Here is a 25,771-nt window from a genome sequence, read left to right as displayed (position 1 = left end):
GTTGTCTATAAGTATTGTAATGGTGCAAAAAGTCAAACTTCAGAGGCATGTTATCATTTATCCTAACCTTTATTGGAATGTACATCCAAGTTTAGTTGCAGGAATCTGAGGGAACGGATGTAAGAACAAAACTGGACAAGAACATCTGAAACAACCACAACCAAATTCACTCTATCCGGATGGAGCAATTTAACTGGATAGTTTTTTTTTTTAAAGGCAGAAATGAAATAGAGTAACGAGGCTGTTTTTAAAATGTAAGGAGTAAAAAGTACAGATAATTGCATGAAAATGTAAGGAGTAAAAGTAAAAAGTCGTCTGAAAAATAATTACTCCAGTGAAGTATAGATAACCAAAATTTCTACTTAAGTAAGGTAACGAAGTATTTGTACTTCGTTACTTGACACCTCTGAGGTCAAGTTACTTTTGCAGAGCAGAAGATCCCATTTTAAAACTCAGGACCAAAATGTAATGCAACAGAAATGAAATAAAAGCGTTCTTTAGTCATCCTTGCGCTGGGCGTGTCTTCAGGCCACACATGTTGACACAATGAAACGTCATGTGTGCTAACTTAAACACTGGCCAGGCTTACAGGAAAGGTCAACAGGTTTAATAAGGCCAACGTGACTTTTCCTAAAACTGCACGTCTGACATTTTGAGTCATTTGACTGCTGTTGAATGAATATTACTGCAACCTTTTTGTGCAGCATGCCGTAAGTGCCTCCATTAAAAGACCGTAATCAAATGTCTGAATAGATGAGAAACAAGGAAATAAGTAAAAAAAAAAACAACAAAAAAACACACACACTTGGAGGAAAGCCTGCCCCCACAAAGAGCACGTGCATTACTCATCCCCCACAGAGCCGCCTTGCTCAAGAGTATTGTGGGAGGACCAGGGTGGGCGGCTGTGCAGGGGATCGGAGGCTGCGTATTAAGAGCGCCTGACTTCAGCTTGTGTGTAATAAACATACTGTATCTACATCATGTTTCCTCAGCCTCTCCTCACACCAGGTAGCATCTGTTTCAGCTAAAACGCACGAGTGTGTAGAAGCGTGCACCTAGAAAAAACTAATCAGGAAAGTCAGTGTGATGGAACTCAGACATCTTGTTTATCCGGAGATTTACCCGTACTTCACCTTCAGAGCCACACATGCGCTCCTTTCACACACACAAGTGAAGGTCTTGTGCTTGTCCCAGGTGCAGCGAAATCTGTGAGGCAGCATGTGGCTTGTCCCAGTTCCTCTACGGTACCTGTGTGGCTCCGTGTGTGTGTGTGCGTGTGTGTGTGTAATTGCATATTGCGACAAGACTGACCCATTTGAATCTTACTGTAACACGGCCACACACCAGTGCATTCCTGAAACTAGTTCAACATGTAGGCTAAGCTGCGGTAGCCGTTGCCACGGGCAGCGTGTGATGGACGCTGGTGCATGGGGAGGTCAGAGGGCATGCAGGAAGAGCCTTCACACCAGTAAACACATCTTTAAGGATTAAAAACAGAAAAGCAAAGTGTTGTTGACTAGGAGGACGTGAAAGGGAGGAGGGGGTCACGGATGCTGACACAGGGGTTGAGGGGGATGAGTGGGTTCTCTGGTACCCCTCCTCCAGGTCTCACAGCAGGGTGAAAGTCAGAGATGTGACTCGGTTTAAGTCATTTTTAAGCAGCGCACGTCTGACATGTCAGAGGAGAAGGAGAAAGCAAACAGTAGAGAGAGCCGAGGGGGAGCAGTGGAGGGAGGGATGAAGAGAGAGGGTGAGTGAAGAGGAGAGAGGGAAAGATTGTTTCTTTCTGTGGATGCGGGAGGAGAGGTGACCGGTGCTGGGGGTGAAGGTGTACGCTGTGTGTGTGTGTGTGAGTTGTGCGTGTGTGTATGTGTGTGTGTGTGTGTGTGTGTGTGTGTGTGTGTGTGTGTGTTCTTGTGTGTTGGGAGACTGCGGGAGCAGCAGAGAGAGGCTCACAACTTCCCTCCTCTCTGCGCCGCCGTGCCCGGCCGCCGCCGCGTCGCGCCCCTCTTTCCCCGGGACACAGGCTGGTGGGGAGATGTGAGGGGGCTGGAAGTATGGCATGGAAGGATGCTGTCTGCCCACGAGAAGGAGATGGGGACAGCGCTGCGCGCCGCGCTCCTGTGGTCCCTCTTCTACTTTTGCTGCCTGAGCTCTTGGTGAGTGTCGCTGTCCCTGGTGCTGAAACCCGGACCCCCGGACCCCCGGACCACCGGACCACCGGACCACCGGTGTCGTGCCAAAAAGTGATTACCTGCCAGAATGTGATTTCTGGCCGTGGGAGCGCGCACAACAGCCCGTGGAGCGATAGCACTAAAACGTCAGATTTTCAGATTATGAAGCTCAAGAATGAGATCAAGTCATATTTAGGCAGAAAAAAACTTTTCATTAACTGTATTTGGCCTTCAATCAATTTTTGGCAGATGAAAATGCCTATTTTGTGTTGTAATGGTCCTTTAAAAGAGTTAAAAGCAATCCTGCGAGCTCTTTATATTATGAAGCTCAAGAATGAGATTAAATCATATTTAGGTAGAAACAACCTTATTTGGCCTTCAATCAATTTTTGGCAGGTAAAAAGACCAATTTTCAGGGGAGAAATCAGATTCTGGCAAGCAATCACTTTTTGGCACAACACCGGATCACCGGATCACCGGATCACCGGGCCGGGGGTCCGGGTTTCAGCACCAGGGACAGCGACTCCGCGGCTCCTCTATCCCCCCCCACTTTCTTTTTTTTCTTTTCTTTTCTTTTCTTTTCTTTTTTTTTTTCTTAGCGCTGAAGTTACAGTTTTTGTTTTCCCATTATAGCGCGGAGAAAGTCTCCGGACTAAGGAAGGATGAGCGGATCTATCCGGAGAATTTTACTCGCATTTTGGACCGACTTCTGGACGGCTATGACAACAGGCTGCGACCCGGATTCGGAGGTATTTACAAGAAACGCGATGTTCGGCGCACTAGCGGGCCATTTCCAGTTCGGTCTCACTTCGGACACAACTAAAGTCTTCAGCTTAAAAATAAGGGTTTTAATGTCTTTTTTTTAGTCAAAGAATGATAAAACACACCATCAAGACTATTACCACATCACAGAAACAGTATATTCCCCCGCAAAAAAAGATAGAAAGAAAGAAATCTTTAACTTTTGCTGAGCTGTTAACTCACAATTACAACAAAGAAAATAAAAAAATAAAGTAAAAACCTGGTACAAATAACACAGTATGAGATAATTCCAATCTCAGTGTTGAAATCCTGGTTAGTTTTGCTTCCTGAAGATGAGCCTCTAAACTCTGTTTGAGCCAGTGCAGTTATATAATCACGTGTAAACACAATGCACATTAATGCACAGTTCAAGTGTTAACAATGCGGATTTGGTTTCCATGCATCATGTCTGATGCCTGTTCATGAGAAGACCCAGCGTTATTCCCAGAATGGCAGCTCATTGCTGGCTTACTGTACAAAGTGGCCTGTCAACAGTGATGTCCATTTGCAGGCATGCTGCAGCTCGCCTTTACAATCAGCTTTGACAATCATTCAGTGGGGAGGGAAAAAAAATCAAATAGGATTATACTTTTACATCTTTTAAGCTTTCCCGCCCCCCCCTCCACTTGCATCATACAGAGGGCCTACACCGCTCTGGAAGAGTTAAGCTATTGCATGTCTTGTGGATTTGATCCTGATGGATTGCAAGCCCAACGACAGTTTTCACACAAGTGTGAATAAGACTGGTGTCTCTCCAAGAGTTTAAAGTATTTAAAGCAGGAAATAGTTTTTTAAAAGTGACACGTGTGTGTTTAATTGACTCAACAGGTCCTGTGACTGAGGTCAAGACTGACATTTACGTGACCAGTTTTGGGCCTGTCTCAGATGTTGAAATGGTAGGTACCTCATACATGTGGCTTCATATGTTTTTTCTTTTACATTCTTAAGATTATTATGGGACTTTGCTCTTAATGTGCTCATTACAGAGGGTAGGGAGAAGATAATGGCAGCATAAGAAGTGCCAAAAATGGAAACTATTATTATTTTTGTGTTGGTGAAAAACAAGATGCTTTATCCAGCAAACCTTCTTCATGAAGAAAACATCCATCCATCCATCCATCCATCCATCCATCCATCCATCCATCCATCCGTCATCCATCCATCCATCCATCCATCATCCATCCATCCATCCATCCATCCATCCATCCATCCATCAGTCATCCATCCATCCATCCATCCATCCATCCATCCATCCATCCATCCATCCATCCATCCGTCATCCATCCATCCATCCATCCATCATCCATCCATCCATCCATCCATCATCCATCCATCCATCCATCCATCCATCTGTCATCCATCCATCCATCCATCCATCCATCCATCCATCCATCATCCATCCATCCATCCATCCATCCATCCATCCATCCATCCATCCATCCATCCATCCATCCATCCATCCATCATCCATCCATCCATCCATCCATCCATGTATCCATCCATCCATCCATCCATCCATCCATCCATCATCCATCCATCCATCCATCCATCCATCCATCCATCCATCCATCCATCCATCCATCCATCCATCCATCCATCATCCATCCATCCATCCATCCATCATCCATCCATCCATCCATCCATCCATCCATCCATCCATCCATCCATCCATCCATGTATCCATCCATCCATCCATCCATCCATCCATCCATCCATCCATCCATCCATCCATCCATCCATCCATCCATCCATCATCCATCCATCCATCCATCCATCCATCCATCCATCCATCCATCCATCCATCCATCCATCCATCCATCCATCCATCCATCCATCCATCCATCATCCATCCATCCATCCATCCATCCATCCATCCATCCATCCATCCATCCATCCATCCATCCATCCATCCGTCCATCCCAGCTCATATACAGGCGAGAGACGGGGGATGAAGTAAACACAAAATCTTAAATTTTAACCTTTATGCGTCGTTGCCAATGTTTCCCTCCAGGAATATACGATGGACGTGTTCTTTCGTCAGATGTGGGTGGATCGTAGACTGATGTATGATGGTCCAATGGAGATTTTGCGGCTGAATAACCTGATGGTGACTAAGGTGTGGACCCCAGATACTTTCTTCAGGAATGGCAAGAAGTCTGTTGCTCACAATATGACGGCCCCCAACAAGCTTTTTCGTATCATGAAGAATGGCACCATTCTTTACACCATGAGGTAAACATTTATATTGAACTCTTTTTCTAAGTAAGGTCTGTTGGCAGGCAAAACTACAGTCTTAATCATCTGCATCTAATTCATGCGATTTTGATTAGATATAAGACACCTCACATGATAATTAATGTTTTACTGCTTTTGCTAAGACAGGATGGATGGCAAACTTTGATACAAATCAAATCTTTGCTAAATCAACCCTGTATTCTTTGTCTAAACAGCAAAAAAGCTTTTTGGAGGTAGTGTAGATGATATACTTTCCAATGTGGAAAAACAATCCAGTTTATTTATTGATCCTTTAGAAAAAATGTAATGACATGGACACAATTTTGATGGATGGCATTGAATGAATCACATTGAAATGAACTGCATCACTATATATTATATGAATATCAGTTTTATCAGTTGCATTATACCTGTTAAGCAAACCTTCTTTGCTTATTCTGAAATGCATTGAAGCAAGCTCAGACTCATATGGCTGGGTAGGCATTGAGTCAAGTACTCTGAGTTTTTGTGCCACCTCTTTTTTAGCTAGGAGATGTTGTGGCGTTGCAATGTTTGGTAAATGTGTGTTTGCTCCATAACTTAAGAGTCTTCTGTTCTTCATCAGGTTGACCATTAGTGCTGAGTGTCCCATGAAACTGGTGGATTTCCCCATGGATGGACATGCATGCCCGCTCAAGTTTGGAAGCTGTAAGTCCTGTGTGATTGTAACATAATCCAAACATCTTACTAAACTATCACTATTTGTCAAGATTTTTAGAGAATGTAAAGATGCAAACTGCTAATGTTCAGAAGTATATATATATCGTAGTTTAATACTAGCATACAGGATAGAACTTGGAAAGGCTGTTTCCTTGAGGGGGCCGTATGGATTTTACAGATTGATTGGACATTTTTTGTATTGGCACCATCGACTGTGAAAACAATGGATGAAGCATTAGTCATGTGACCCGTTGGTTTCTTAAGAGCGGTTTTGAAGCCTCTTTTCTTTGCACTTCGGGCAGCCATGTTCTCCGGGAAATATACAGGAACACGCCCACTGTATCTCAGTCAGAGTTAGCTGTGGCTATCAGTTCCTTCAATGGCAAAATAAAAAATGAACGCTGTGTTTAACCAACGCTGGGTAGTACAAACTGCTGATTGCTTTGGTAAGGGCGGTAGCATGACAGTTACGGATGAGGAAGTGAGAACTGTTAGCCATCGGCTGAGTCGACTGTCAGTCAATCCTATTAGAAAGTAGTTGACATGGTTGTGATATCAAACGATTGAGACCAAAATGTTTTTTGAATCTGGCTGTAAATTTGTTTATTTCTGCTCTAAACTTGGACATTTTAACATGGGAGTCAATGGAGATTGACTCACTTTTGCAGCCAGCCTCTAGTGGCCAGTCAAGGAACTGCAACAAAATGTACTTCCGTATGGGATTCAAACCAGAAGTTAAATGGTTGGCACTTGGTTGACAGGCACTCTTGGTTTTGTTCCTGTTGGAGTGTTTGGATTCAACGTGGTTCATCTTCATCACATCCTGTTTGCTGGGAGACTTGAAGTGTCTTTCTGTGCTTGATTGTGTTGAAGGCCTTTGACATATCGATTCCCATTTTGTGGCAATCCCACTTCTTTGTAATTACTACTGCAACAAGCAAAGGTTAGGGCCCAAACAAGGGAGATTACTCAAAGAGGAGCAGTGGCCAAGAACCTCCAGTTTGTTTTTTAGTTCTACTTAATTATGCAACCACAAGTTATGAATTAGTCAATGAGAATAATATGATTTGCACATGAGAATGTTTTATTGCATATTCAGCTATTAACACATATGTGCTGTTGTACATTTCTGAATGCAACTCTGTGACGTTCTTAATAATAAAAGTTGACCAAAGTAAGCTGATAATCAGCTAGAGATAAATATCAGAGATCACTGGTGTCCAGCTCAGGCCTGTGTCTTTTGCCTTTTACTCACTGAAATTGATCTTAAGAAATATTAAACATGTTGGACTATAGAAGGAGGAATACATACATCTCTTCAAGTATTTCTATTTTTCTATGACAAATAGAGGGAAGCTGACAAAAGGAAAGACAGGGAAACATCTTGAGTTAACAGTCATCACAAACAAAACCAGTAATAGTAAATGGAAGAGTTTTTCCTTCTGTATTGTCCCACCTTTTTAATTGTTTTTTATTTTAGTGGACTTGAGAGGCAATTGACAAGACATTTAAAAAATATAAAAGATGCATGTAAAGTCCAGTGTGAGGCAGGTTGCGAGGCAGGTTCTGTCATCTAACACAAGGATGAAATTGTGTCACGCAAAAGGGCAATGATCCCAAACACAGTGACAAGCACACAACAGACTGTCAGAAAAAAGAAGATAAGACCTTAATCCAACTGCAATATTGTGTTGGGACCCTATGGACCCTATATGGACGCTTACTAAGCAGCACAGAAGGTCGAAATCGTCCACAATGATGTGAGAAGTAAAACCAGACACAATGCACAAGAGAAGATACACTTCAAAATAAAACAGATTCTAACAGAAAAAAAAGACAAGGTTATTTGGTCAAAGAAAATCCTAGATTAAATTTTAAATAACGCTAGAAACTCTAAAATAAACTCTTCTGACAAGGGATGAAGTGTCAGGTCCGTACGGTATGTATGTAGGCCTCAGCCTTTCTGAAGTTCTTTACTTGAATTTGGCCTTTTTTTAATTCAAATTTATGTTCAAAAATAGAACTTTTCTTGTAATCTGAGATGATAAAGGGATTTAGAGAAGACAGTACTGAATGAGGATTCTCCTCTTTCTCTCTGAAGCACAATATCAACCAACAATAGAACATCTTTTGAGACCACTGGAGAAATGTATCTTTCGTCAAGGTTAAGAGGGAAGCCAATTATACACATTTGTGTGTATTTTTGTGCCGTAAGTCTGTTACAAAACACAGTTTTGGATGTGGATGGCTCTGAAATCATCCTCTTATTATTAGAACAGATTCTGTGCTGAAGCGGAGTACATAGCAGCTGAGGACAGAGTCACAGAGTGTTCATACTGAATCATGAAATGTTTTATTCTTCATTGTGAACAATGAAGCCCTAACTCAGCATCCCTGTTTATAGTGGGGCTACGGGTCAGCAGAAATGCCTCAAATAAAGGACTTGTTTCGAATGGAGCAGCTCCGTCTTATCAGACGGGAGCAGTGAATTGAAGATTACATCAGCAGGAGAAAGGGAAGCAGAAGAGTTTGTCTTTACACCCGCTCAAGACACTGTCAATTACCCAGTGTGGTGACATTGAAAAAGGACAAATTCCAATTTCTCAGTTATTGTCATCCTCCTCTTCCTCCCCGTCCTCTTTCCCTCCACCATCCTGCTCGTCCCACTCTGCTGCTGCCAGCCTGCGGACAAGAGGAGGCAACCGCGGTTCTGAGTGGCCTGAAGCAGAGGAAAGGTCAGAATCCCTTCCTCTGCCTCAGGACAGCGCAGACCTATGCAGCTATTGTCCATAGTCGCTGTGTTGTGCGTAAGGGAGTGTTGTGCATGTGTTTTTATGCGCGTATGTTTTCTCGCTGTACTACCCTGCCTTTCTCTCCATCATTCTCTCCATCTTCCTCTCTCCATCTCCTGTTCTTATTCTCCATCTGGACATGTGTGCACAGGCACTGCGTTCCACTCCATGACACACCAGAGTCGTTTCATTTGGCAGAACAGTTGGTACCCTGCGATGTGGGGGTCCCACAGGGAGTAGCAAGCAAAGACAACTGGCATTTTCTTGAGCTTGCACAGACTGGTCAGCCTCGCCAGCATGCACGCAGCAAAACACACTGACACAGCTGCAGAGGCAAATAAGAGAAGTTCATATTCTGAACATATTGGATATCTTTATGTTAGACACAGTGGATATTTGAAAGTGGCTACTTGTGATAGATATTATGTCTGGGGTTAAGTCTGACAACTAAAAAAATCGAATGAAGTTCCTTTTGGCGATCGGATCAGCAGGCTGTGAAATCTTGCAGACTTTCAGAGTAATTAGTTAGTCACGCTTCGTTTGAGTTTTGTGATGGCACAATCCACTGGTCACCATATTAAATATATTGCACAGCAGGAAAATGTTACTCCTCCATCAATAACAATTGCCTTTGCTGCAAAAGTAAAAAAAAAAAGTAGAGGACAATTAGCACATTCAAATCTGTGTCGATATAAAGGATGTGTCTTGCAATATCTGCGCTGGAGTGAAATACTAGGCTGTGAAAATAGAGTGATCATAAAAGCAAGTGGTTAGCAGATGAATACATAATTACTGCGTTTGTCAGCAGCACAAAGCACAGCGGCGCCACAATAAAGGCGCTATAAATGTGAAATGGCAACGTTTTCATTTGTTTTTCTCTCTTTTCTTTGTTATTTCAGTGGTACCAGTAGTAGGCAGGAATCACGTGACACATTGGACCCCATCTATGCTTTTTTTTAATTTGTAAACATGTAAATTGTTCTGCATAAACTTTACTCATATGTTTTTGACTGAATAGTGACAGAACTTTTCAAACTTAGGTCTATCGTCCAACAGTCAACAGATTTGCACCACTGGCCTTCCTGTTGTACCTCCTTTCACGTTGTTTTTGAGTAAATCCGGCATGAATATACATTATTTTCATGACAGTTTTAAGTCAGGCAAAACTGAAGCATGTTAGATTTTTACTGTAAGCATTACCATAATGAAACTGCAGTTGTTGGGCCGGTTATGAGTCTCGATGCGCTGGACACCAATGCAGCTTTTACCATTTCTGGAATGAGACCATGTTGACTATCCACAGATCAGACATAATTTCAGTCCAATTTTAAATCTGTTTTACATATGTTGTATTTACTGAGCACAGGTAATAGGAGGATGGAACAGAGATTAACAAATAAAATTACTTTGCTCAATTTATAAATGATACTTATAGTTAAATCGATTATCAACTCAGCTGACTTTGCTAAAAGGCGACAGGGTCTTTCAACAAAACACATGTCCAATGTGTGCAAAGCTAAATAAAGTTTTTCTTATTCTTAAACGATGCTTTGCTTCTCACCATTCTCTTCGACTAAATCTTATCTGTTTTTTTTTTTTGGTCCAGTAAATAAATTTGACAATCAAAGAAAACTGATAAGCAGAATAAAACGGGTGGAAAAAGCTTGAGACAAACTGGTGTCACACGTAGAGACCAGAAAAAGGTTCAAATGAATGTTGGTTTTGGTTTGTGTTTGCCTGACGACTAAACAACAAACATTTGTTGCACACATTTGCTGTGAAATGTTGAAAAATTATTCAGTCATTATATGATATTGATAATGTGGAGGAGTTAATTCTTATGGATCATATCAGAGACTCTGACGAAATAACAACTCACAGACGTTGAAGTTAGAATGGATTACTTGACCTCATATATGAATAAATACCTTTACTATTTACTAGAATTAAAGATACCAGCTAAACTTCTGCCCAACAAATTCAAATACTTTAATCAATCAGCTAATCTAATTAGGAGGAATTAGTCAACAGGGTCACTTCAGATATATATATATATATATATATATATATATATATATATATATAAGACAAAATGATTTATGTTTTTTTTATGCTTTTATTTTTTGTTTTATAGGATGCATGTATTAGTCAACTGAGGCTGTTTTAAATGTGCTATAGAAATAAACTTCACCTGACTGCAGAGATACCTGGTGTGGCTTTGCTGTTTGCCCACAGATGCGTATCCTAAAACAGAGATGATCTATACCTGGACTAAAGGACCTCAGCACTCAGTGGAAGTCCCTCCTGAGTCCTCCAGCCTGGTGCAGTACGATCTCATCGGCCAGACGGTCTCCAGCGAAACCATTAAATCCATTACAGGTGAGCCCTACTTGTTCCTGACACTTGACTCCTGAAAAAACACAATCAACTAATTTGTTTATTCATGTCTTGGAAAAATGTGTTTGTTTCATCATGTAAAACTCGTGGATTTTTGAGGTCTATATGTAATTTTTCTGTGCAATTAATGGCCTGTATGTCAACGGGATGTCACGTTGTAAGTCTTTGACGAAAACGTCTGTGAGTCTGTTGAACCACGATGAGCTCAGAGAAGGAGCCTCATGACAATAACGTCATGCATTGAGTCATTTTGGAGGGTTTCTCCACTTCAAAGCTAAAGAATAAAAAAAACGAAAACAAAACTTTTTTTTTTAGCAGAAACCTATACTGAGTGACATCTTATTCATTTAGTTATCACAGATTGATTCCTAAGACGTATAGAGATGTGGGTGGTGGGGGGTCTGATGTGATTGTTAGTTAATCAAGCAAATTCTCTTTTGTTGCTCGTCCAGGTGAATATGTTGTGATGACGGTCTACTTCCACTTGAAACGTAAAATGGGCTACTTCATGATTCAGACGTATATCCCCTGCATAATGACAGTAATCCTCTCCCAAGTGTCCTTCTGGATAAATAAGGAATCAGTTCCAGCACGCACAGTTTTCGGTACGTAGACCTGATACATTCTTCACATTTCACAGCTTTTCTACTCCTCTGTCTACTCATTTCATGCCTGCATGTTCGCAACAACCAGCTGATGCTTCGGTGTTTGGTGATTGTGGGAAATGAAATGTACATCTTCTTCTTCTTCTTCTTCTTTTGATATTCAGATCTCAGAATGAAATCCCATTTTCATTATGATCACGCCACGTATCAGATTCTGGAGACCTAGAGAACAGTTTTGTGTCTAACAGTAGCTGCTAGAGTCCTCAAGATATAGAAAACATATAGAACTCATGAATCTAGTATGTCATCTAATGGTCTTAACTTCATTTATGTGATCCTATGATTTCAAATTTAGTTCTCAAACTGAATGAGAAACGTATTTCAATTATTTGAGGGTCAGTGACAGATCTTGGTTCATCTTTCTTTTTATCTGGATGTTTTAAATGTGCACGCAGCTCGGTATTGTTGCTCATCAACCACGACTCATGTCATTGAAACGGAGTATAGCAAAATCATAGTGGGCCGTCTAATTCTTGAAGGTTTGGGTATTAGTCTACATGAAGTTGACTGGTGGGCTAAAGTGACATCTAATTGCTAAATCACAGATTACAAACAACTGTATATCTGCTGCCTGAGCCTACCACTTCAGGTGTTTTGGAGGATCAACCATTGTCTCTAAAAATGGAAGTTTTGCCTCTTTGCCTGTGTTGTGAAGGATTTGGCTTTTCTTCCAGCTGCTGAAATGAACAGTAAATACAACTGCATTTATAAAGCGTTAAAAGAAATGCAGCAATATTATTATTTTTCCATGAAAGAGGCAGATATTTCTTTGAACGCAAGTCTGTTTGAGCCAGAGTTATTCCGGAGCCATCGTTTATTTTCAGAGGTTTTGCCCTTTCAGGCAGCTCTGCGCTGACTCCCAGTGACGGCTTTGTCCATCACTTATACATTCAGGACTGACCCCCACAATAAAAGCCCACCGCCGAAATAAACAGTTTGCACGGCACAAAAGACAAAAATGGAACCTTTTGCTTTCCAGCTCATTTTGATCAACCGTGTGGGTGTTTGTTTAGACTGTATTGATGCTTGGGGCTGCTACCTGATGAATGTGCACTGCCCATAACTTTTATCCAGATTCATCATGCATGTTTTTGTTGCCTTTATGATGGGAAGCTAATGATAGTCGAGTTACGAGCCTGAAGTCTCAGAACGGCATCAGAACTGACATTAGTTGTCCATTTCAAGTGATGCATCACTTTGTATTGTGACACATCACCTTCAAGAGAAGACAAAGAAAAACACCACAATGTCAGTGGTGATTAATGACTCCCAGAACGGCTGTGCGTCATACTTGTTTATATATGCTGGAGTAGGACACAATGTGATATAAAACATGCACACTTCCCCTTTAATCACTACAAAGGACATGTCAAAGGGGCAAAACAAATGCCCAGAACATTGAGTCCAATGTTCTCAATAGGCAGGTAACCAAGCAAGCAGCATTTTAAATGGTTTTGCCGCCAGTAACACGTTCCGTTAACCTGAACCTACCCAGAGTGCATGAAGCTGTTGACTGGGAGCTGTTTCTGAGAGAAAAACTGTTTCGTGACCCTCAGCGCTGCACACCACAGTAAAGCACCGGAGGATCAGTGCTGCTCTACTGCAGCCGTCAATGTATCTGACAGTCCAGCTGGACTGCCCCCCCCCCACCATTCCCCCCCGCCCTTCCTCTCCCTCTTCCTGCCCCAAAGGATCCGGCACGACAGAGACACTACAGCAACATGCTATTGTCGCATCAGAGCTCTGAGGCGGTGGATTTTGGCTGTTATCCCCTGCTTTTAAATGTGCATGTGCGGCTGTTTTGAGGTGGGGCGGGAGGAGGGCGGTCAGCGCTGGGATTCCTCCTCTTCTTCACTGCAGCCATTGTTTGTTCTGACTTCCTGCCTCTGTGACTGAACTGTGGCGACCGGTTTTGAGGCTGGATTAAGCTGTTTGTGACAAATATGAACAGAAGCAGCTCAGCTGGAGTTTCAAATAGAAAGAATAACATGAGGATTGATTTTAAAGATGCCAAATCAAGGGGTGGAGTGATTTTGTTTAGTTTTTTTAATACATATATAGGTGGAAAAAGCTCCATCATGGGTCATCTGGAGTGAAGGTGTTTCTACAGGAATGGTTCATTGATTTCCCTGTTGTCAAAAGAATAAAGGAGTAACTTACTCCTTTATTGGGTTCTGGTCGCTTACTCCGAGTAAGCGACCAGAACCCAGGTCTCTTATAAAGTGTCCCTCTAAGGGTCGGCAACCCGCGGCTCTAGAGCCGCCCTAGTGGCTCCTGGAGCTTTTTCAAAAATGTTTGAAAATGGAAATAGATGGGGAGGGAAATATATTTTTTGGTTTTAATGTGGTTTCTGTAAGAGGACAAACATGACACAAACATCCTTAACGTTTTCCAATGCTGTAAAAATGTGTCGAAATATTATATTTCAACATTTCTGTTAACGAATATTTGTACGGAGGAGTATCAGGGCCATGCAGGAGAAAAAATATTTGAGAGGGGAAGATTTTTTTTTCATTATGCACTTCGAGAAAAAAGTCGAAATGTCGAGAAAAAAGTCAAAATGTCAAGAATAATGTTGAAATACAATTTCAAGAATAAAGTCGAAACTTTGCCTTTTTTCTCAACATTTCAACTTTTTCTTGGCATTTTTACTTTTTTCTCGACATTTCGACTTTTATTTTTTCTCAAAGTGCATAATGAAAAAAAAATCTTCCTCCTCTAAAATATTATTTAGATTTTTCTCCTGTCTGGCCCCAATACTCTTCCATAGATTTGCGTAACAAAAAGAGTAAAGTGGAAAGACATTAGAATGCTACATTTGCAGCATAGGACCCAGTTATAGTTCTAATATAGAAACATGCAGCATGCCTTCATTCTAAGGCTTATACAAGACTTTTCATTTTTTGCGGCTCCAGACATATTAGTTTTTTTGTGTTTTTAGTCCAATATGGTTCTTTCAACATTTTGGGTTGCAGACCCCTGTTCTAAACAGTTTTTAGCTGATAGTTGTTCTCAAAGCAAAATTGGACATCAGCGCCAGATACTGAATATTTGCCGTCTGCTGACTTTAGCTGCAGCTAAAGGCCATCCAGTTTCTTTTGACCGACAGCCCAATGCACGGCGGCACAGAGGACACGTCTGTGTTGTGCAAGGACCCTGTAGCACAGACTGTTCCAGATCAACTAAAGGGGATTTTCTGCAAATCACATTATTGCTATTGATTAATATTACCAAGGGCGAGTGAGGTATTAGCTTATATAGTGACCCTCTGTCATTGCTGCAGCCTTTCACCACCTTCCTCGCTGCTCTGTTGCTTTTCATCTAGGTGACGTCTCTCTTCGTAGGGCACGAGGACAACAGCTAAATGAGTAACATGTGACATTTAGGCCTCAGCAGCGTTCTACGTACGAGCCTCACTCCTCACTGTGCATCCCCTCGCTTTACTATGTATAACCTCTACACACTTACGTGTGTTTTCACAGCTGAGAATCAGAAACATAGTTTGGGCGACTAAGCCGGTGGCATAACATCTTTTGATACAAGAACGGTATTTGGAGGCAGAGCTTGCATGCCAGCAAAAATAATCCTCTTCTTTTGAGCATTTTTGTACATTTGAAATGAAAGAGGGCTGCAGTGATGTCATGGGGCTTTTCTTTTGTCTTGCACAGTCAGGTTATTTAGCATCGTCAGACATAGCTGATTATCCAGGTGTAATAAGCTGAAGCTTTTAGAAAATGATAGACGAGCAAATGTACGGTAAGTTAAAGCTCTTTAGAGTTGTTCAAAGTAGTATTACAATGTAGTTTGTGTCATGTGAAAGGGGTTGCTCGTATCGGTGACTCAAAAAATGTATTAATTGTGTTTGTTTAGCAAAAACTCATCTCTCAAAATGCATCATTAAAACCTTTTCCTTTAATGTGGAATTATTAACTAGGCTTGCCGAATCAGTTTTCCAATCTTTATATCCCCGTTTATGTATCACTTCAGCTTACCTGGAACCTTTGACTGAAGTACCACAACAGTATTTGTGAAATAAACACATTGCATCGGTATCAATGTTAAAATAGGTGCTAACAACACACCAAATAAACAATTGGCAAATCTTAAGTTTATTAAAATCTTTGTTTGGTAGTGTGTAGGCTGGTTATCTATTTTAGGTTTTGTCTACTATGGTTTTTAGCATGTACAAAGTCAGTCTGTCCATGACTTGTAGCATTTAAGGCTTTTTAAGAAACTCACACTAAACCTTGGCTTGATTTGTTGATGAGTTTAGACATTCAGCTAAAAGGGACACCAGAGTTTACAGTTTACCTCACCCGTTTTTAGTTTATTTTAGCTCCATTTTGGGGGGATTAATTCTCTCCAGCTGTGGTTTTGATCACAACTGTAAAAGTGAATATTGGACTTAATCTCACAAAGCAGAAAAAAATGCAGGTCCAGATGAAAGCGAATGTTACTCATCATCTGCTGGACATGTAAACTAGCAGCTGCAGTCAAAAATGTGAGATTAGCAAAACTGGTTGAAAGAAAAAGAAAATATTTAAATGCCGACATTAACACTGTTGTCTTGTCTGCACGTGTCTTCTGCCTCAGAGAGCAAAATATATGATTCATTATCCCTCAGTTTTCAGTTAATGAAATATGCAGATGAGATTAACTTTTATGGCTTATTGCATATTTCTTGCTAGTTAGAGCTACGCTGTGTTGTGTTGTGTTGTGTTGAAATACGTGTTTATCTGTGGTGGAGCTGCAGTTTCTACCGGCAGACACATAAAGTAGCAATCTTCTGTGTTTTTGTATAAGAGTGACGATTTATTAATCAGTTAATTCAGCAGAAGTTCAGCATAAGCTAAGTAAGTAAAGTAAATACTTTGTGTCATGAATTTGACACAACAATATATTTGTCTTTTCTCAATCTACTAAAATCTGTAGAAAATCAAATTTTTTGAAACATTCTCTTGTTGAACTCTACATTTGTCCTGTTATAAGGTCGATGGCGACTCCAACACCATAAGAAGCTCTTCCTCATGCGTTTTTAAGAGGAGAACAAATATTTAGACTTTTCAGATTTTTAATTCATGCGCTTATTTATGTTTGAAAAGCTGTGAAAGAAAACCTGCAACACATAATTGCAGGGAGGAAGGAAAGGAACTCAGACACACGCGCACCATTTTCATAAAGACTGAGAATTGTAAAAGAGATCTGTGCTTATCCAAGGTCTTAATAAAAGTGGTAAAAATGATGCCTTTTCCCCTTTCTGCACCGTTTTAGACATGAAAGTGCGGAGAATTTTATGTTTCTGGCTTATGATGTTCAGGGTCACAAATATGGAAGAACTTTAACAGGATGTCCCCATCAATAAACTAAATTGGAAAAATGGTCTCTATCAATGTTTAAGCAAACATGTTTATGTACTTATAGTGAGGGTATATATACTGTATATACAGGACTGTCTCAGAAAATTAGAATATTGTGATTTTCTGTAATGCAATTACAAAAACAAAAATGTCATACATTCTGGATTCATTACAAATCAACTGAAATATTGCAAGCCTTTTATTATTTTAATATTGCTGATCATGGCTTACAGCTTAAGAAAACTCAAATATCCTATCTCAAAAAAATAGAATATTCTGGGAATCTTAATCTTAAACTGTAAACCATAATCAGCAATATTAAAATAATAAAAGGCTTGTAATATTTCAGTTGATTTGTAATGAATCCAGAATGTATGACATTTTAGTTTTTTTAAATTGCATTACAGAAAATAAAGAACTTTATCACAATAATCAAATTTTCTGAGACAGTCCTGTATTTGTGATTTTACAACCATCCAAGACATGTTGTAAGCACATTACAACATGTCTTAGGAATCAGTATGTTGTGATTATTGTCTGAGATCAAACCTGTGCTTCTGCTGATAGAAAAGTGTTTATAAGTATGAATGTTGCACCGTAGAACTGATTTACAAATTCAGGTCTCTTTCACAGATAAATGACGTACCTGAATACTCGGGACATTTGTTTAAGCTCAACAGAGTAATGTCACTTTCTTTCCATCTTTCCTGTCTCTCCCCTGTAAGGCATCACCACCGTCCTGACCATGACGACGCTCAGTATCAGCGCTCGCCACTCCCTCCCCAAGGTCTCGTACGCCACTGCCATGGACTGGTTCATCGCCGTTTGCTTCGCCTTTGTCTTCTCTGCGCTCATTGAGTTCGCTGCCGTCAACTACTTCACCAATGCACAGACTGAACGGGCCAAAGGGAAGCCAGCCAAGTGTCCCCCGGGGCCGCAAACCACGCCCGTCAAGGTGAAGGACACCGAGGAAGTGCTGCAGGTGACGTTTGTTTTCCTTGTTCAATGAACTGATCCCACTTTACCTCGAGGAACACTTAAGCACCTTGTTCCATATTATGTGTTCTCTGTATCCCTTAGGTCTTTAGTCTCTCCCTTTCAAGGGCCAGAAATGGGTGGGCTTGAAAACTGCTGGCTGTGCTCCTGAGAGTCTAGGAAGAGGAGCAAAATATAACAGAAGGATGGTCTCTGTTTCCCTTTACAACCACAGCCTTCATGTGCATGGAGGTGTGGGGGATCGCTCATACGTCAGCACAGCTAATGTTGTTCTCAGAAATGTGACTTTTAGGGCCAATCCCAATACACCTCCTACTTTCTACCACTAGCCCTCCCTCACTCCCACTACCCCTAAAAAAGAAGCCACAGATTTTAGGGCACTTGAAATCTTCCCAGGGGCCTGTCCTAATACTCCCACTACTCCTACTTTCAGCACCACCACTAAATCAGGAAGCTGAGAGCTAAAAGCTGTTTTAATTTCAGCTGTAGCGCTGTTAATATGCCACTTTATTAAGTTTTAATATTTTTTCAGGAGTAAAAGTAACCGTTAAGATCCCCAACCTGGGCTCAGTTTATCCAAATAACGCCTGTTAAGAAATTTGATCCGATGCTTTCGGAGATGAGAAGAGCCGCCATTCCGGGGCAGCAGCAGCCAGAGAACAGACGTGATCGCCGGGTCAACCTGCGCCGTCGTCCCGGGGGAGAAACCTGCAGCTCTGTGGAAAAAACTGGCTGAAATAAATCAATTAGGAAGATAAATGTTGGATAAATGTTGGTTTAATAGATGAAATTTAATAGATGAAATCTAACAGTTGTAGCTACGCCTGTTATCCCGAACATTTCGGGATTTCTGCCTACCGGCTCCGGAGCTGATTTATGGTTCCGCGTTAAATCGATGCAGAGCTCTCGGCGTAGGGTACGGCGTAGGGTACGGCGTACGGCGCGCGTCGCCGCGTAACCTACGCCGTAGGCTCTGCGTTGGTGTAACGCGGGACCATAAATCAGCCTTTATTCTGGCGAGGTTTGACAAAGACTTCGCAACAACGGGCAAACGAGTGATTATTTACATTCACTGAGTGAATATTATGAAAGTAAAATATATATTTCTCGCTAGAAATGTAATCAAAACGCATTTTTATGCAGAAACTAACTCAAAATATTGATTTTATTCACTAAAAAATAAGAAATGTCCGCCATTTTTTTTTTTTGATTCAGTCCGCAAATGACGAAGAAAAGCATTCTGGGAAATTTTTCTGTCCCTAGTTCAGCTAGTGAGCATCGGAAATCCCTACGTCCGTAGGGACAGATTCATGGCCACTACACTCGTTTTCTTCACTACCCCTAGGTGGAAAGAGGAATTGGGACACCACTACCCTCACGGGAATGCGCAACATTTAGGGGTAGGGCTGAAAACTAGGGGTAGTGGGAGTATTGGGACAGGGCCTTAGTTTAAATGTAGATTTAGGAGCATATTTCTTCAGCCAGATCAAGAGAACTCAAAAAGACCTGAAGATGAGGATTCCTGAAAACAACTTCAGAAGTTTAGTATCTAAACTATGAAAGGAAAAAGAAAGTTACACTCACAGCTGACATGGATTGAATCATCTTCATAAATATTCTATGTAGATATTTTAGATCACATACTATTAGTCAAATATAATTACTTTTCATGTAACGAGTTCAGATGCCTGAGAAAAGAAGTAATTGCCAGTTTCTCCGACTGCAACAGATGATGCTAAATTCACAGATCAGCTGTTAACTGATGATTGAAGCTGACATGAAAATGCAACGCTTATGTCAGTTTTACCCTAACTACTTTAAGTTGCCCCCTCCGGTCCAAATCCCAGTGTGGCGTAATCATGCCTGAATGCAGTGTAATGACAACGGCACTTCAGTGGATTAGTAGGTTGCCACAGCAACACAGCCCTGGTACATCTGTATAGGCTTCGGAAAGGATCTGGCTCCAGGGGGAAAAAATTAATGCTCTCTTCCTCGAGAGCAGGCCCTGTTAGCAGCGGGCTCGGTACAGAGGTCACGGCGTGTTGATGGTTTCAGCTCGTCAGCCTCGTACCTTTTCCATGAAAAGCCAGCCCCGTTCGTCCAACCAATGCCTCCTATAGCACGCACCAGATACAATACTTTCATTTTCAGGGTGGGGGGTGGTGGAGGATTATTTCTGCAAATTTCTCAGTACTAGCATCACACTCTCCCTGCTTGAAAACATCAACTCTCAAAGGATAAGCTCCTTTGATGCTACACTGCATTACAACCCCATGCACTGCCACCTACTTTCTGTCTTAAGCTTGTGTGAAATGAGTCAAATCCTTGGTAAGTGACATCTGTGTTGCACACTCTGTTGTCCACTTCCAGTGAGGGCCATCTGCACAAGCGCTGTAACTGTAATCAGATCAATATGACAAAGTTGGGTTTGTCTGACGCACTGTTCAAAGATCAGATACAAGCTACAGGTTTTCTGCAAATGCCGTCAAGCCTGAACCATACACATGGCATTACTTGCCTTGAAAATCCATTACAGCCTCATATTTGTTATAAATATATCTACAGATTTTAACTAATTTTTAACTATTCATTACTGTATAATAAAGATATCTAATAAATATTGTTATATAATGAATATTATGTGTGATGGGTCAGGTTTTATTTTTTAGGGGCAGATCTATAAGAAAGTTCTTCGAATCCCACAATTTTACCCCCAAAACATAAAGTGATTTACAAATCTTTGAAAAAATAAAACATTACTCTGTTTTTGGAGCAATAAGGAGGTAACTATGTGTTGAATTGGTTGTGGGTGAAAATCCAACATGTCAGGAGTCGTTGCAAAAAAAAAGTAAAAAAAAAAGCTTTGTTTCAAGAGAATTGAAAACTTATTTTAAACTATATTGCTTGTTTTAAGAGTTCTAGTCAATACTTTTTTCTTACCCCATTAGAAAATATATTTTTGCTTAAAATAATACCATTTTTACTAGATTCAGGAATATTAGGCTCGTTTCTAGGGGGACTGTTTTTGCAGCACATGTGGCTGAAACAACAAAGCCCCAGAGTGGTGCGTAAAATGTAATTAAAAAAATAAAGAAGAAATGTAAAATATTAATTTGAGGTACATATTAACCTAAAAGTCGAGATGAATCTGATAAATGTATTTATTTGAAAATGATATGCTCATGTTGAGTAACGTTATAAACTGAGGAGAACAGAGCAGAGTTACCGTAGTTATGGACGTAACATCCTTCTACATTTTTACTGATGAATGTAGAAGTTCAGCAGGGGTTTGTGCGTCTTCCCCGTGCTTTCCGAGCTGCATCCGGAAGGGCATCCGGTGTAAAAACCTGTGCCTAATCAATGTGTAGATCGCTGTGGCTGTCCCTCCACCTGGAGGGATTAAGCTGTAAAGGTAGAGTGAGAGATGTGGAACTTCAGCCCATCCGGCTCGGTGCACCAAATGTTTTGGCTGACGCGTTGCAGGCCCGAACGACATGAGGCTGAGCTCTGCAGAGACGTGTAATGTGGCTTTATATCATCCTGCTGAAATAAAGCAGAGTCATACCAGAAAAAAGATGTCTTGATGGATATGTTGTCATGAGTGGTGATGCCCAAGTTAACCTCGCCAGGTGCATCAATTCATCCCTGCAGCACCACAGATGCTAACTGTTGGCGTGCGTGCTGCTGACACACGAGAGTTGACATTTCTCTCATCACCTCAGTTCATCTGAAATGAGCTCATGCCCACAGCAGCATGTTTGGATTGTGTTTGTGTGCAACACAATTCCTTCACAGTGACTCTCAGAGACACAACCGTGTAGTGGTAGTTGCTAGCATAAGCCCCTTTCACACAGCCAGTTCGAGGCGGGAACGTTGCGCCTTTAAGCCGCCTCGCTGTTCTGTGTGAAAGTCACGGAGGCGGAATGGGGGGGCCAAGTGGCCCCACCAATAAGCCGGCAGCGGAGGTAGTCACAGAGCCGTCACAGAGACGAAACGGGGTCTGTGTGAATGACACAGCCGGCATGCCGGCATGCCACTAGACGCTGACGCTGTCGTCACGCCTCTGATTGCGGAACGCCGGCATGCTGTGTGAATTTACAGACGGGAGCGGCGTTATGCCGGCGTTGTATGGTTCTGTGTGAACCAACAAAGGCGGCGTATTGGCAGGACTTCTTTACACCAATATTGCGGAATCTCTGTGTGAAAGGGGCTATACACTCACCTTTGGTCCATCTGTTTTAGTTTATGCTACTTGAATTTTACACAGTTTCAACACACAACACTTTCTAAATGATCTCAAATGTATAATTAGTCTTATCTGTGATAATAGGAGGCATGATACGCCTTTTGTTATGATAGTTAACTGGGCAGCTTCGTCGGTTTGTTGCACCTTTCCTCCTGGGTTTTGGGGTTTTTTATCAACACAAAAGAGACATAGAAACCCAAACCTGTTGTACGTCCTTAATCTCTCGACCTCTAGCCCCATAATCAGCTCTACAACACTGGGAGAAACCCAACACTTTACAGACCCAGCATGCTGATCTGGACTTTATAGTCACTATTTGAGAAAGGGGTCCAACGGAAGGCCATTCATTGTATTATAAGGGCCCGAGCACTGACAGTGCGAAGGCCCTATTGTACCTGTAGGAATTTTTATCCTCGTTTTTTTCCTCGTTTTTCGTCCAACGAAAGGAGGGCCTTTTTGCCCCCCTAAACGTGCCCCAAAAGTCACCAAATTTTGCACGCAAGCCAGGCCTGGCGTGGCCTAATGGCTCAACAGCGCCCCCTAGAAAACTTTGTGCCTCAAGCCCCACAATACGGTTTGACGTACATGCACGAAAATCGGTACACACCTGTATCATGTCGCAACTTAAAGAAAAGTCTCTTGGCGCCATGGCCGAAACCGAACAAGAAGTCGGCCATTTTTAATTAATCGTGTTATTTTGGCGCAATTTATGCCATTTTCACGTGTCATACTTTAACAAACTCCTCCTAGCAGGATCATCCGTTCGACATAAAACTCGCTCAGGAGACACAAAAGACGTTAATGATGAAAAGTTATCAAAATCGTGAGTTTTCATTAAAATTGCGTGGCCATGGCGCCGCTTCAAACTTCAACGTTAAACTGGAAGTGATACTAGTAGCTGATTGGTCGATATGCCATAACTTTTGAATGGTTTGACATGGGTGTCATGGGTGGTGTCATCGGACTTAGTTTTGAGTCCTTGACCTTTATTGGTGGAAATTGCACGTGCGAGGGCCCGTTCATCGCTGCTTGCAGCTTTAATTATTTATGAAATGTCCTTCTGTATGTGCCACTTTAAAGGTGTGATGCTGATATTTGTTCTGTTTAAACAATGTATCAGGCTACAAGGGAATTTTACCTAAAATACAAGGTGCTCTGAAAAAATATCATGAAAATGTCCAAGTTAAGTATTAATGTTCATGTCTTTCACAGCAGAATCTCGATTCCAACGGTTCCCTGAGAAAAAGGACAAATTACGTTTCGCACCAGGAGGCCAGCAGTCAGCAGAGAGCCCAGTCCACCACCAACATCTCCGGACTGGGGCGAGGCCGGCCGCAGAGGCCCGTGGCCAGCGGGGTCAACGGCAGCTCCTTCAACCTGTCCCGCTCCAGCCCCAAGTCGGAGAGCCTGCTGAGCGTGGCCAGCTCCTCCGCCCAGCTGGTGAAGAGCACGCCCCAGGCGGCGCCCTCCACCCCGGACGTAACCACGGGGACGCCGGGCAAGCAGAGCACCGACCCCTCGTCCCTGCATCAGCTGCTGGGGCCCAAGCTGGAGCGCATCCAGATGATGGGGAACAAACTGGAGCCCAAGCAGACGCCGTGCTCTCAGCCCACCACCGCCGGGATGGGCGGCACCAGCAAAATTGACAAGTACGCACGGATCCTGTTCCCGGTGTCCTTTGGTGCGTTTAACATGGTCTACTGGGTGGTCTACTTATCGAAGGACACGATGGTGGCCAGAGGTGGCTAGAGGGACGATCCGCTCCGGAGTCAATATGGATTATGGGAGTTTGCACACAACAAGAAGAAACTTGTGTTCTTGCCAAACAGATTAATGTGCTTTTTAAGCACTTTCTTATTCTTAGATGACTTTCAAGTTTTCTTCCTGGGAAACAAAGAAGGGAACAGACGGACATAATTAGGTTTATGTGACTGATCATGAAACAGAACACCTGCACACTGGAATAGTCCTCAGTCTCCTTTATATTACACGTTACATCATCTGACTTTAAAAGTCTTGATCGGCTTCGACTGCCTCGTCGTGCCGTTTGGCCTGAAGCCAAGATAAGGCATGGGATTTTGTCATTTTCCTATTTTTGTACCCTGCACCTGGCTACATGTGTGGAAGCGTGGGCCATCATCCTCAGTCCATCTGCTCCAGCAATACAGTACATATATATATATATATATATATATATATATATATATATATATATATATATATATATATATATATATATATATATATATATATATATATATATATATACAGGACTGTCTCATAAAATTAGAATATTGTGATAAAGTCCTTTATTTTCTGTAATGCAAAAACGTCATACATTCTGGATTCATTACAAATCAACTGAAATATTGCAAGCCTTTTATTATTTTAATATTGCTGATCATGGCTTACAGCTTAAGAAAACTCAAATATCCTATCTCAAAAAATTTGAATTTTCTGGGAATCTTAAAATGTAAGCCATAATCAGCAATATTAAAATAATAAAAGGCTTGCAATATTTCAGTTGATTTGTAATGAATCCAGAATGTATGGCATTTTTTTAATTTTTTTAATTGCATTACAGAAAATAAAGACCTTTATCACAATATTCTAATTTTCTGAGACAGTCCTGTATATATATATTTATTAAGTTTAACACATTTATTTGTCACTGGTGTTGGTGTTGGTGTGCCAGTAGGTTTGAGGATATAAAGTAAAACGATGTAGTTGTGGTGGTGCAGAGACTTTACTGTATGTGGGACAATTCATGGATCCTGGCCAAATATTTCGATTTGATCAGAAAGAAAGTCCTTAAGCCAGGCTGAGTGGAGGTTTGTCTGGGACTCAATCATCCATGAAAAGCGTATGTTGTACAGAACCTTCTTGTGAAGCATCAGTCTTATAGGAGACAGATGTACTTATATGAAAAACCCAAGATGAAATCTGGGACTAAATCAGGAAGAATGTAGTAGAGACGAGCTTGCAACTGTATGGTTTAAGCTTCTTTCCTGTCGTAACAGACTGCTGACAATGATTGTGTAAGTGATTAAAAAAGATAACCGTATGATCAAATGCATGGAGCAGGAAGTAAAGCCACTTGCTAGTTTATAACGGTGGCAGAAAAATAGCGAGCAGGTTGTTTGTTAAGGGAAGAACAATGTGACCCGACTGCACTGCAAAAACTCAAAATCTTACGAGAAATATTTGTCTTAGTTAAAAGGTCTCATTTTTAGTCAAAAGATCTCATTACACTTAAAACAAGAGTTATTACCAGAAAAATAACTTGTTATTTGACAATTTTCACCTGTTTCAAGTCAATTTTCACTTGAAATAAGTAGAAAAATCTGCCAGTGGGACAAGATTTATCTTCCTATTACAAGCAAAAAAATCTTGTTCCACTGGCAGATTT

The 25,771-nt window shown here is 41.4% G+C and overlaps 1 protein-coding gene across 1 annotated transcript; it reads left to right on the top strand.

Moving 5' to 3' along the window:
* The first annotated feature begins 1,885 nt into the window (after positions 1–1,885).
* gabra4 (gamma-aminobutyric acid type A receptor subunit alpha4) lies at positions 1,886–24,528 on the top strand. The gene is made up of 9 exons (XM_061726402.1): positions 1,886–2,159; positions 2,808–2,923; positions 3,804–3,871; positions 4,987–5,207; positions 5,815–5,897; positions 10,937–11,080; positions 11,551–11,703; positions 17,846–18,102; positions 23,578–24,528. The coding sequence occupies exons 1-9, from the start codon at positions 2,071–2,073 to the stop codon at positions 24,109–24,111; spliced, it is 1,665 nt and encodes a 554-aa protein (XP_061582386.1). The 5' UTR covers positions 1,886–2,070; the 3' UTR covers positions 24,112–24,528.
* Positions 24,529–25,771: the final 1,243 nt, after the last annotated feature.

The sequence above is a fragment of the Cololabis saira genome, chromosome 7 (genome assembly GCF_033807715.1).
Source record: "Cololabis saira isolate AMF1-May2022 chromosome 7, fColSai1.1, whole genome shotgun sequence".
Classification (NCBI taxonomy): domain Eukaryota; kingdom Metazoa; phylum Chordata; class Actinopteri; order Beloniformes; family Belonidae; genus Cololabis; species Cololabis saira.
Note: the sequence above shows the minus strand (reverse complement) of the source record. Positions and strands in the feature narration are given on the sequence as shown.

Coding starts and splice junctions, on each gene's coding strand:
- gabra4 (XM_061726402.1), top strand. CDS start 2,071: ATGCTGTCTGCCCACGAGAAGGAGATGGGGACAGCGCTGCGCGCCGCG. Junction 2,924..3,803: donor GCTGCGACCCGGATTCGGAG/GTATTTACAAGA, acceptor TTGACTCAACAG/GTCCTGTGACTGAGGTCAAG. Junction 5,898..10,936: donor CCCGCTCAAGTTTGGAAGCT/GTAAGTCCTGTG, acceptor GTTTGCCCACAG/ATGCGTATCCTAAAACAGAG.